The sequence below is a fragment of the Pseudophryne corroboree genome, chromosome 5 (assembly GCF_028390025.1).
Source record: "Pseudophryne corroboree isolate aPseCor3 chromosome 5, aPseCor3.hap2, whole genome shotgun sequence".
NCBI lineage: Eukaryota > Metazoa > Chordata > Amphibia > Anura > Myobatrachidae > Pseudophryne > Pseudophryne corroboree.
Genome location: NC_086448.1, coordinates 608,767,021 through 608,780,485, shown reverse-complemented (window position 1 = coordinate 608,780,485; position 13,465 = coordinate 608,767,021). Strand labels below are relative to the sequence as shown.

At 48.2% G+C, this 13,465-nt stretch overlaps 1 protein-coding gene across 6 annotated transcripts in view; it reads right to left on the bottom strand.

Moving 5' to 3' along the window:
• Positions 1–13,465, bottom strand: part of PPP4R1 (protein phosphatase 4 regulatory subunit 1) — a 258,120-nt gene that overhangs the window by 149,074 nt on the left and 95,581 nt on the right. For all 6 annotated transcript variants that reach the window (XM_063923466.1, XM_063923468.1, XM_063923467.1 and 3 more), the window contains exon 7: positions 668–775. In XM_063923466.1, coding sequence (XP_063779536.1) covers positions 668–775 — 108 coding nt within the window. The remainder of the gene's footprint in view (positions 1–667; positions 776–13,465) is intronic.

Sequence of the window (13,465 nt, the reverse complement as noted above, 5' to 3'; positions counted from 1 at the left end):
TAGGCAGGAAAATGGCGCTGTACGCTGCTGGGTCCGCTCTGAGGAGAACCTCCGTTCCCAAAAAGGCGGTCTTCCCGCTCTTCATAGGATTATACTGGCCTGAGGATTTATGCTGGCTGTGTGACCAGTGTAGGCGCTGGCTCAGGGCGCTCCTCACAGCGCCGCACTATGTACAGCTGAGCCTCCGGGGCGCAGTTAATACTGCGCTCCTACCCTGATGTCGCCATCTTCACACCGGCCCCCTGCTTGCTAGGGGGGGTCGGTGACTCACTCGCCACAGATCTATCCCCTCAGGAGCTCAGTGTCCTGTCAGCGGAGATGGTGGCTCAGACCCCACAGGGCGGACACTACTCCCCTCCCTTAGTTCCACGAAGCAGGGAGGCTCTGCCTCTCTCTCAAATCCCAGCATAAGTGTTCCCAGATTAGGATGAAAGAAAAAAAAAATGAGAAAAATGCAGACGGGCTCACCTGAAGAGGTGAGGGAACAGACACGCAGTTTCTGCTAAAATCAAGCAGGTAAAGGAATAGTACAATTTGCATATTTTTTCTTACATTTGCTATATTTTGCATAATTTCCTATGTGGTACAGAATTAAATGTTATAGAAATATTACTAACAAACTTTGTAAAGGCTTTTCTTAAACAGAATAAATGGAAAATGTACATACCTTACGGACATGGAACATTCTGCAGTCACAACACATTTCACAAAACCGTGGCAGGATGAGCCTTTCAGTTATATCTCGACCAACCATCGAGGCTATTTTGCACATTATCTATGAAAGAAAGAAGATATCAATGAAAGAAAGAACATAAGATTTAAGTAATTTATATCGTTCATACCCCAGTATTAAAGCCACTGAAAGCAATACAGAGATCAAAACCCACTCTCACTGTATTGCATGTCACTGCTGTTTACTACTGCAGGAAGAACAGCACTTCCCATATATTATGTACGTCTTCCAGAGACTAACACAGCCAAGAACAGTAACAATTTTCACTCCGGCAAATGAGATGTTACTACATCTTGTTGGTGTAGCTTCCCATTTCACCTTGGTAAAGAGGTGAAGCAGGAAGAGCTAGAGCAGGATGATACATGCTGCTATAATACATCTCCCCCTCAGTCCTTAAATAACAGTTTGGCCAACTTAGGGGCAGATGTACTAAGCCTTGAACAGGGGTATACAATTAACAGCACCGACTGCGGGTGTAAGAGTATCACCGGGGGGGCTATTAAATTAGCCCCGATAAATAGGCGTGTGCCGCGGCTTTACAGGGATTTGTTTCAGGCGAAGCAATATCCCCGAAAACAGACCCATTTTAAGCCAAAAAATAGGATTTTAATACCCACCGGTAAACCCTCTTCGCTTAGTCCGTAGAGGATGCTGGGGACACTTCAAGAACTATGGGGTAAAGACGGGATCCGCAGGAGACATAGGCACTTTAAGACTTTTAAGGGGCGTGAACTGGCTCCTCCCTCTATGCCCTCCTCCAGACTCCAGTTATAGGAACTGTGCCCAGGGAGACGGACATTTTGAGGAAAAGGATTTATTGTTAAACGAAGGTGAGATACATACCAGCTCACATCACAAACACGCCGTACAACATGGCATTTAACAGAATTCCAGTCAACGGCATGAACCATGTCAGCAACAGGCTGACTATAACAGAAACACCACCTGTGTGGAAACATAACTAATAACAAATAACTGCAGACAGAGTCCGCACTGGGACGGGCGCCCAGCATCCTCTACGGACTAAGAGAAAAGGATTTACCGGTAGGTATTAAAATCCTATTTTCTCATACATCCTAGAGGATGCTGGGGACATTTCAAGAACGATGGGGTTTATACCAAAGCTCTAGAACGGGCGGGAGAGTGCGGAAGACTCTGCAGCACCGATTGACCAAACATGAGGTCCTCATCAGCCAGGGTATAAAGCAGAGCTGTAATGCCAAGACCCCCTGGGCAGCCGCCCAGGATGAGCCCACCTTTCTAGTAGAGTGGGCCTTCACTGATTTCGGTAACGGTAATCCAGCCATAGAATGAGCATGCTGAATCGTATTACAGATCCAGCGCGCAATAGTCTGCTTGGAAGCAGGCGTCCCAATCTTGTTGGCAGCATACAGGACAAACAGAGCTTCCGTTCTCCTAAGTTGAGCCGTTCTGGTGACATAAATCTTTAAGGCCCTGACAACATTGACTCCGCGAAGGCGTCAGTAGCCACCGGCACCACAATAGGCTGGTTCATGTGGAACGATGAAACAACCTTCGGCAGAATTTGTTGACGAATCCTCAACTCCGCTATAGCTTCATGGAAGATCAAATAAGGACTCTTGTGAGACAAAGCCGCTAACTCAGACACCCGCCTTGCGGATACTAAGGCCAATAGCATGACCACTTTCCAAGTGAGAAATTTCAACTCTAGCTTCTGTAAAGGTTCAAACCAATGTGACTTAAGGAAATGCAACACCACGTTAAGATCCCATGGTGCCACTGGGGGCACAAATGGAGGTTGGATGTGCAAAACTCCTTTCACGAAAGTCAACTTCTGGAAGGGAGGCCAATTGTTTTTGAAAGAAAACCGATAGGCTCGATTAAAGTGCAAATTTCGGCCCTAACTTTAAGCCCGCATCCACACCTGCTTGCAGGAAATGGAGAAAACGCCCTAGCTGAAATTCTTCCGTAGGAGCCTTCTTGGATTCACACCAAGACACATACTTTCTCCAAATACGGTGATAATGTTTTGACGTTACTCCTTTTCTAGCGTGAAGAAGTGTGGGAATGACTTCACTGGGAATACCCTTTCGGGCTAGGATCCGGCGTTCAACCGCCAAGCCGTCAAACGTAGCCGCGGTAAGTCGTGATATACGCACGGCCCCTGCTGTAACAGATCGTCTCGTAGAGGAAGAGGCCAGGGAAGTCTTAGGAGTAATTCCTGAAGATCTGGATACCAAGCCCTCCTTGGCCAGTCCGGAACAATGAGTATCGCCTGAACCTTTGTTCTTCATATGATCTTTAGCACCTTTGGAATGAGTGGAAACGGAGGGAACACGTACACCGACTGAAACACCCATGGTGTCACCAATGCGTCCACTGCTATTGCTTGAGGGTCCCTCGACCTGAAACAATATCTCTGAAGTTTCTTGTTGAGGCAAGACACCATCATGTCTATTTGAGGAATTCCCCAAAGACTTGTCACTTCTGTGAAGACCTCTTGATGAAGACCCCACTCTCCTGGATGGAGATCGTGTCTGCTGAGGAAGTCTGCTTCCCAGTTGTCCACTCATGGAATGAATATTGCTGACAGAGCGCTTGTGTGTCTTTCGCCCAGCGGAGAACTTTTGTGGTCTCTGCCATTGCCGCCCTGCTCTTTGTTCTGCCCTGCCGGTTTATGTGCGCTACTGCTGTTATGTTGTCCGACTGTATTAGGATGGGCAGGTTGCGAAGAAGACGTTCCGCTTGAAGAAGGCCGTTGTAATGGCTCTTAACTCTAGAACGTTTATGTGTAAACAAACTTCCTGGCTTGACCATTTTCCCTGGAAGGTTTCCCCGTGTGACTGCTCCCCAGCCTCGGAGGCTCGCATCCGTGGTTACTAGGATCCAGTCCTGGATCCCGAACCTGCGTCCCTCTAGGAGGTGAGAGCTGTGCAGCCACCACAGGAGTGAGATTCTGGTCTTGGAGGATAGGATTATTTTCCGGTACATGTGCAGATGGGATCCGGACCACTTGTCCAATAGGTCCCACTGAAACACTCTGGCATTGAATCTGCCAAATTGAATGGCCTCGTAGACCGCCACCATCTTCCCCAGCAATTGAGTACATTGATGGATTGATACTCTCGCTGGTTTCAGAATTTGTTTGACCAAACTCTGCATTTCCAGAGCCTTCTCTTCTGGAAGAAAAACGCTCTGTAATTCCGTGTCCAGAATAATTCCCAAAAACGACAGCCGTTTCGTTGTATTCAACTGTGACTTCGGCAAGTTTAGGAGCCAACCATGTTGCTGTAGAACTGTCAGGGAGAGCGCAATGTCCTGCTCCAGCTAGTCTTTGTATCTCGCCTTTATCAGGAGATCGTCCAAGTAAGGGATAATTGTGAATCCTTGTTTGCGAAGGAGAACCATCATTTTCGCCATTACCTTGGTGAAAATCCTCGGAGCCGTGGACAGACCAAACGGCAACGTCTGAAATTGGTAATGACAATCCTGAATAGCAAACCTCAGGTAAGCCTGATGCGGAGGATATATGGGTACGTGTAAGTAGGCATCCTTTATGTCGACCGACACCATGAAATCCCCGTCCTCCAGACTGGAAATCACTGCTCAGAGATTCCATCTTGAATTTGAATTTTCTTAGGTAAAGATTGAGGGACTTTAGGTTCAGAATTGGTCTGACCGAACCGCCCGGTTTCGGAACAAACAGGCTTGAATAAAAGCCTTCTCCCTGTTGTGACGGGGGAACCCTGATAATGACTTGATTTAGACACAACTTTTGTATCGCATCGCTTACAACCTTACCTGTCCGGAAGAGAAGCTGGTAAGGCCGATTTGAAAAATCGGTGAGGGGGCACGTCTTGAAACTCCAGTTTGTACCCCTAGGACACTATTTCTAAAACCAATGGGTCCAGGGCCGAACGAGCCAAGAACTGACTGAAGAGCCTGAGACGTGCCCCCACCGGTGTGGACTTCCGCAGAGAAGCCCCAGCGTCATGTGGTGGATTTGGCAGAAGCCGGGGAGGACTTCTGCTCCTGGGAACCTGCCACGGCCGGAGATCTTTTACCTTTACCTCTTCCTCTATTGGCAAGGAAGGAATAACCTCTGCCTTTTTTGTACATATTTGGCCGAAAGGACTGCATCTGAAAGTGGTGAGCTTTCTTTTGTTGTGGAGGAACATAAGGAAAAAATTACAACTTACCCGCGGTAGCCGTATATACCAAATCAGTAAGACCCTCACCAAACAAGACACTACCTTTATATGGGAGAGACTCCATAGCTTTCTTAGAGTCAGCATCAGCATTCCATTGATGAATCCACAATGCTCGTCTAGCTGAAATTGCCAAGGCATTGGCTCTTGATCCCAAAATGCCAATATCTCTCGCCACCTCCTTTAGGTAGGCCGCAGCGTCCCTGATATAACCCAGAGTTAACAGGATGCTATCCCTATCTAGGGTATCAATATCAGATGACAAGTTATCTGCCCCTTTTTTCAATAGCAGTACTCACCCACGCCGATGAAATGGTTGGTCTGAGCAGCGTACCTGCGTAAATGGATTTTAATGTAGTCTCCTGTCTACGATCCGCAGGATCCTTAAGGGCTGCCGTGTCAGGAGACGGTAAACCCACCTTTTTAGACAACCGTGATAGAGCCTTGTCCACAATGGGAGAAGATTCCCACTTATCTCTATCCCCAGAGGGTAACGGATACGCCACCTGAATCCTTTTTGGAATCAGAAACTTTTTGTCAGGATTATCCCACATTTTTTCAAAAAAGGTATTCAGTTCATGAGAGGGGGCGTAAATGTTACCTCAGGTTTCTTTCCCATAAACATACAGACCCTAGTATCAGGAAAAGCAGGGTCCTCCGTGATATGTAACACGTCTTTTATTGCCACAATCATGTACTGGATGTTCTTTGCCAATTTTGGGTCTAATTTGGCATCACTGTAGTCGACACTGGAGTCCGTGTCGGTATCTGTGTCTGCCAATTGAGCAAATGAACGTTTATGTGACCCCGAAGGGGTCTGGACCTGTGATAACACATCCTCCATAGATTTCCTTCCATGTCTGGTTCTGAAATTCAGATTTATCTAATCTCTTATTAATAAGAGCCACATTAGCATTCAAGGCATTCAACACATTTACCCAATCAGGAGTCGGCAGTGCAGACAGCCGCTTCTGTCCCTACCACAGTCTCCTCCTGGGAAGAGCACTCAGCCTCAGACATGCCGACACATGTGTACCGACACCCACAGACACACTGGGCAAATAGGGGACAGACCCACAGTAAAGCCTGTCAGAGAAACACAGAGGGAGTTTGCCAGCTCTCAACACAGCGCTCAATTCCAGATCTGAAACTCTAATATAAAGACCCAGACCAGTAGCACTTTTAAATTTGCACCAAATTATGTGCCCCCCCCCCCCCCCCCCCCCGTTTTGCACCCTGTTGCTTGTACAGCAGTGTTTGGAGGAGAGGACCAGCGTCTCTGCAGCTTCTGTGAAGAGAAAATGGCGCTGGTGAGAGCTGTGAGGGCTAAGCCCCGCCCCCTTAATGGCACGCTTCAGCCCCGCTATTTTCTTTATATATATTACTGGCAGGGGTTCGGATCTTGTGCCCAGGCACTCCAATCCACTCTTGCCAGCCTTAAAAAGAGGATTTTATGCTGCCCAGGGCGCCCCCCCCCACGCCCTGCACCCTGTAGTGCCGCTGTGTGTGGGAGCATGGGGCGCAGCACGATCGCTGTGCGGTACCTCAGAAAGCCATCACTGAAGTCTTCTGATCTTCTTCTACTCACCTGTCTTCTGGCTCTGCAAGGGGGGTGAATGCGGGCTCTGGGAGTGAACCCCTAGGCGTACCTAGTGTTCCAAACCCTCAGGAGCTAATGGTGTCCTGTAGCCAAGAAGCAGAGCCTTTAAACTCATTAGAAGTAGGTATGACTTCTCTCCCCTAAGTCCCACGATGCAGGGAGACCGCTGCCAGCAGCCTCCCTGAAAATAAAAAACCTAAACATAAAGTCTTTTCAGAGAAACTCAGTAGAGAGCTCTCCTGTGTGTGACCAGTCTCCTTGGGCACAATTCTAAAACTGGAGTCTGGAGGAGGGGCATAGAGGGAGGAGCCAGTTCACGCCCCTTAAAAGTCTTAAAGTGCCCATGTCTCCTGCGGATCCCGTCTATACCCCATCGTTCTTGAAGTGTCCCCAGCATCCTCTAGGACGTATGAGAAACAGGGATGTTTCTACCGAAAACACACAGGTTTCGCTGAACCTGGGGGTTTTGGGGTGAAAAGGATGTTTTTTCCAGGTGAAAAAACATCTGGAAATTTCACCTGAAGCTTCATCAGCTGGAATTAAATATCCCTGGAAGAGTGATATAGTTGAGAGAAACTACCAACCAGTCAGCTCCTAACTGCCGTTTTTCAAACACAGCCTGTAACATGGCAGTTAGGAGCTGATTGGCTTGTACTTTTATCTCTCCACTTTATTACTCTCCAAAGCTTAGTACATCTCGCCCTTAATGTACTGCACACAGACAAAAACAACAAAAAAACAAATATATATCCTATTTAATGAAAGGCTAATGCTGCTCCACACCTGTGGGTAAAAAATAAGATTTTAAACCTACCGGTAAATCTTTTTCTCGTAGTCCGTAGAGGATGCTGGGACTCCGTAAGGACCATGGGGATAGACGGGCTCCGCAGGAGACATGGGCACTTTAAGAAAGACTTTGGATCTGGGTGTGCACTGGCTCCTCCCTCTATGCCCCTCCTCCAGACCTCAGTTAGAGAAACTGTGCTTAGAGGAGACGCACAGTGGACGAGGAAAGGATTTTTGTTAATCCAAGGGCAAGATTCATACCAGCCACACCAATCACACCGTATAACTTGTGATATATTAACCAGTTAACAGTATGAAAACAACATAGTATCAGTCCAAGACCGATGAAAACTATAACATAACCCTTATGTAAGCAAAACTATATACAAGTCTTGCAGAAGAAGTCCGCACTTGGGACGGGCGCCCAGCATCCTCTACGGACTACTAGAAAAAGATTTACCGGTAGGTTTAAAATCTTATTTTCTCTAACGTCCTAGAGGATGCTGGGACTTCGTAAGGACCATGGGGATTATACCAAAGCCCCCAAACGGGCGGGAGAGTGCGGATGACCCTGCAGCACCGATTGAGCAAACAGGAGGTCCTCCTCAGTCAGGGTATCAAACTTATAGAACTTTGTAAAGGTGTTTGACCCCGACCAAGTAGCAGCTCGGCACAGCTGTAGTGCAGAGACCCCTCGGGCAGCCGCCCAAGACGAGCCCACCTTCCTAGTGGAAAGGGCCTTAACCGATTTTGGTAACGGCAATCCTGCCGTAGAATGCGCCTGCTGAATCGTATTACAGATCCAGCGAGCAATAGTCTGCTTTGAAGCAGGGCCGCCGACCTTGTTGGCTGTATACAGGACAAACAGTGCTTCTGTTTTTCTGATCCTAGCCGTTCTGGCCACGTAAATTTTCAAAGCCCTGACCACATCAAGGGACTCTGAATCCTCAAAGTCACGTGTAGCCACAGGAACGACAATAGGTTGGTTCATATGAAAGGATGAGACCACCTTAGGTAGGAATTGAGGACGGGTCCGCAATTCCGCTCTATCCATATGGAAAACCAGATAGGGGCTTTTATGTGATAAAGCCGCTAATTCCGAAACTCGCCTAGCCGAAGCCAAGGCTAACAACATGACCACCTTCCAAGTTAGATATTTCAACTCCACTGTACTAAGTGGTTCAAACCAATGTGACTTAAGGAAACTCAACACCACGTTAAGGTCCCAAGGCGCCACCGGAGGTACAAAAGGAGGCTGAATATGCAGTACTCCCTTCACAAAAGTCTGTACTTCAGGTAGAGAGGCCAATTCCTTTTGAAAGAAAATGGATAAGGCCGAAATCTGAACTTTAATGGAGCCTAATATTAGGCCCAAATTCACTCCAGTTTGTAGGAAGTGAAGAAAACGGCCTAGATGGAATTCTTCCGTAGGAGCATTCCTGGCCTCACACCAAGAAACATATTTTCGCCATATTCGGTGATAATGTTTAGATGTCACGTCCTTCCTAGCCTTTATTAGCGTAGGAATGACCTCATCCGGAATACCTTTTTCCGCTAGGATCCGGCGTTCAACCGCCATGCCGTCAAACGCAGCCGCGGTAAGTCTTGGAACAGACAGGGACCCTGTTGCAACAGGTCCTGTCTTAGAGGAAGAGGCCACGGATCTTCTGTGAGCATTTCCTGCAGATCCGGATACCAGGTCCTTCGTGGCCAATCCGGAAGAATGAGTATTGTTCTCACTCCTCTTTTTCTTATTATTCGCAACACCTTGGGTATGAGAGGAAGAGGAGGAAATACATAGACCGACTGGAACACCCACGGTGTCACTAGGGCGCCCACAGCTACCGCCTGAGAATCTCTTGACCTGGCACAATACCTTTGTAGCTTTTTGTTGAGACGAGACGCCATCATGTCTATTTGGGGCAGTCCCCACCGACTTGCAATCTGTGCGAAGACTTCCTGATGAAGTCCCCACTCTCCCGGATGCAGGTCGTGTCTGCTGAGGAAGTCTGCTTCCCAGTTGTCCACTCCCGGAATGAACACTGCTGACAGTGCGCTTACATGATTCTCCGCCCAGCGAAGAATTCTGGTGGCATCCGCCATCGCCACTCTGCTCCTTGTGCCGCCCTGGCGGTTTACATGAGCTACTGCCGTGACGTTGTCTGACTGTATCAGAACTGGTCGGTCACAAAGTAAGTTCTCCGCTTGACGTAGGGCGTTGTATATGGCCCTTAGTTCCAGGATGTTGATGTGAAGACAAGTCTCTTGACTTGACCAAAGGCCTTGGAAATTTCTTCCCTGTGTGACTGCTCCTCAACCTCGGAGGCTCACGTCCGTGGTCACCAGGATCCAATCCTGAATGCCGAACCTGCGGCCCTCTAGAAGGTGAGCACTCTGCAGCCACCACAGGAGAGATACCCTGGCCCTGGGGGACAGGGTGATCCGCTGATGCATTTGCAGATGTGACCCGGACCATTTGTCCAATAGGTCCCATTGGAAAGTCCTTGCATGGAACCTGCCATAGGGTATGGCTTCGTACGTCGCCACCATTTTTCACAGGACTTGAGTGCAATGATGTACTGACACTTGTTTTGGCTTCAACAGGTTCTTGACTAGAGTCATGAGTTCCTGCGCTTTTTCTATCGGAAGAAAAACCCTTTTCTGGTCTGTGTCCAGAATCATGCCCAAGAAGGGCAGACGGTTCGTAGGATTCAGCTGCGACTTTGGAATATTGAGAATCCAGCCGTGTCGCTGTAACACCTTCAGTGAAAGAGATACGCTGTTCAGCAACTTCTCCCGTGATCTCGCTTTTATGAGGAGATCGTCCAAGTACGGGATAATTGTGACACCCTGCTTGCACAGGAGCACCATCATTTCCGCCATTACCTTGGTGAAAATTCTCGGGGCCGTGGAAAGCCCAAACGGCAACGTCTGAAATTGGTAATGACAATCCTGTACCGCAAATCTCAGGTACGCCTGATGAGGAGGATATATGGGAACATGCAGGTATGCATCCTTTATGTCCAGAGATACCATAAAATCCCCCCCTTCCAGGCTGGCGATGACCGCTCTGAGCGATTCCATTTTGAATTTGAACCGTTTTAAGTAAAGGTTCAGGGATTTTAAATTCAAAATGGGTCTGACCGAACCGTCCGGTTTCGGGACCACAAACAGAGTTGAGTAGTACCCCTTCCCTCTTTGAAGCAGGGGATCCTCGACCACGACTTGTTGAAGACACAATTTGTGAATCGCATGTAACACTATCTCCCTTTCCAGGGGAGAAGTCGGTAGCGCCGATTTGAAAAACCAGCGAGGAGGCACCTCTTCGAATACCAGCTTGTATCCCTGGGAAACAATTTCTATTGCCCAGGGATCCACCTGTGAGTGAACCCAGATGTGGCTGAAAAGTCGAAGACGTGCCCCCACTGGAGCGGACTCCCTCAGGGGAGCCCCTGCGTCATGTGGTGGATTTTGCAGAGGCCGGGGAGGACTTCTGTTCCTGGGAACTAGCTGTGTTGTGCAGCTTTCTCCCTCTGCCCTTACCTCTGGCAAGAAAGGACGATCAACGTACTCTTTTGCTTTTATTTGAACGAAAGGACTGCATTTGATAATGAGGTGCTTTCTTAGATTGTGAGGGAATATAAGGCAAAAAATTCGATTTACCTACCGTAGCTGTGGAGACGAGGTCCGAGAGGCCCTCTCCAAACAATTCCTCACCCTTGTAAGGCAAAAACTCCATATGCCTCTTTGAGTCGGCATCACCTGACCACTGTCGGGTCCATAAGACTCGCCTAGCAGAAATAGATAGTTTATTCTGGAACCCAGTAAACTAATGTCTCTTTGAGCATCCCTCATATATAAAAGACAGCATCTTTTATATGCCCTAGGGTCATTAAAATGGTATCCTTATCAAGGGTCTCAATATCCGCTGATAAGGAATCTGTCCATGCTGCTACAGCACTACAAACCCAGGCCGACGCAATTGCCGGTCTGAGTTACGCACCAGAATGTGTGTAAATGGACTTCAAGGTAACCTCCTGCTTGCGGTCAGCAGGATCCTTGAGGGTAGCCGTATCTTGGGATGGGAGCGCTGTCTTTTTTGATAAGCGTGTCAAAGCCTTGTCTACCCTAGGGGAGGATTCTCACCGTATTCTGTCCTTTGGCGGGAAAGGATACGCTATAAGAATCCTTTTGGGAATCTGCAGTTTTTTGTCTGGAGTTTCCCACGCTTTTTCGCATAATTCGTTCAGCTCATGTGAGGAGGGAAAGGTGACCTCAGGTTTCTTTCCCTTATACATGTGTACCCTCGTGTCAGGGACAGGGGGTTCCTCTGTGATATGCAAAACATCTTTTATTGCAATAATCATATATCAAATACATTTAGCCACTTTTGGCTGTAATTTTGCATCATCGTAGTCGACACTGGAGTCTGAATCCGTGTCGGTGTCTGTGTCTACTATTTGGGATAGTGGGCGCTTCTGAGACCCCGAAGGTCCCGGCGACATTGGGACAGACATGGGTTGACTCCCTGACTGTACCCTAGCTTCAGCTTTGTCTAATCTTTTGTGCAATAAATTAACATTAGCACTTAAAACATTCCACATATCCATCCAGTCAGGTGTCGGCGCTGCCGACGGAGACCTTACATTCATACACTCCTCCTTAGGTGAGCCTTCAACCTCAGACATGTCGACACACGCGTACCGACACACCACACACACACAGGGAAGCTCTTTTCTGAAGACAGGTTCCCCACCAGGCCCTTTGGAGAGACAGAGAGAGAGAGAGTATGCCAGCACACACCCCAGCGCTATATGACCCAGGAAAAAACACAGAATGTTTACCCAGTAGCGCTTTTCAAGTATGTATATGCGCCAATTATGTGCCCCCCCTCTACTTTAAAACCCTCTTTCACCGTGGTATCAAGCAGGGAAGAGTCCGGGGAGCTTCCTCTCAGCGGTGCTGTGGAGAAAAATGGCGCTGGTGAGTGCTGAGGGAGAAGCCCCGCCCCCTCGGCGGCGGGCTTCTGTCCCGCTCAAAATTCTTAAAAACATGGCGGGGGCTCTTTATATACATGTACAGTATATATATTGCTATATATTACAGGTTTATATTGCTGCCCAGGGCGCCCCCCCTGCGCCCTGCACCCTTACAGTGACCGATGTGTGTGAGGTGAATGGGAGCAATGGCGCACAGCTTCACTGCTGTGCGTTACCTCTATGAAGATCAAGCTGTCTTCTGCCGCCTCTGAAGTCTTTTCCTCTCATACTCACCCGGCTTCTATCTTCCGGCTCTGCGAGGAGGACGGCGGCGCAGCTCTGGGACGGACGGCGAGGGTTAGACCTGCGTACCGATCCCTCTGGAGCTAATGGTGTCCAGTAGCCTAAGAAACAGAGCCCTGAAACTCAGAGAAGTGGGTCTGTTTCTCTCTCCTCAGTCCCTCGATGCAGGGAGTCTGTTGCCAGCAGGCTCCCTGAACATAAAAAACCTAACTAAAATACTTTCTTTACAGGAAACTCAGGAGAGCTCCCTGAAATGCACCCAGTCTCCACTGGGCACAGTATCAAATTGAGGTCTGGAGGAGGGGCATAGAGGGAGGAGCCAGTGCACACCCAGATCCAAAGTCTTTCTTAAAGTGCCCATGTCTCCTGCGTAGCCCGTCTATCCCCATGGTCCTTACGGAGTCCCAGCATCCTCTAGAACGTTAGAGAAATAAGTATTGGGCGCCGGCGGCCACTAGGTGACGCCCAACAAAGCAATTCAAGTGTTACTCTGTTCGTGCGGGCATGCACAGCCGCCAGCGCTGACATTACTGTTATGTTGTTCCATCGTTTTGACAGGCTGGTAAGTAGTACATATAATCAAAAAAAGTGTGTGTGTGTGTGGGGGGGGGGAACAGCTGAAAAGAAAAGCCCAAATAAACAGCCCCTACCCCTTTATATCATTGCATGGAAGCCAAGATCTATTCCCTTCATAATACATTGAGGTCAAATCAGACACACACAAAAAAAATCTTAAACTTGTTTTAGTTTCTTTTCGGTATTTTGCAATGTGTTTGATACTAAAGTAGTCCCTTATATTCAAATTTGTTTGAAGAACTGAAACAACTAATTGTGACAAAAGAGCAAAAAATAGAAGACCACGGAAAAGGGGCAA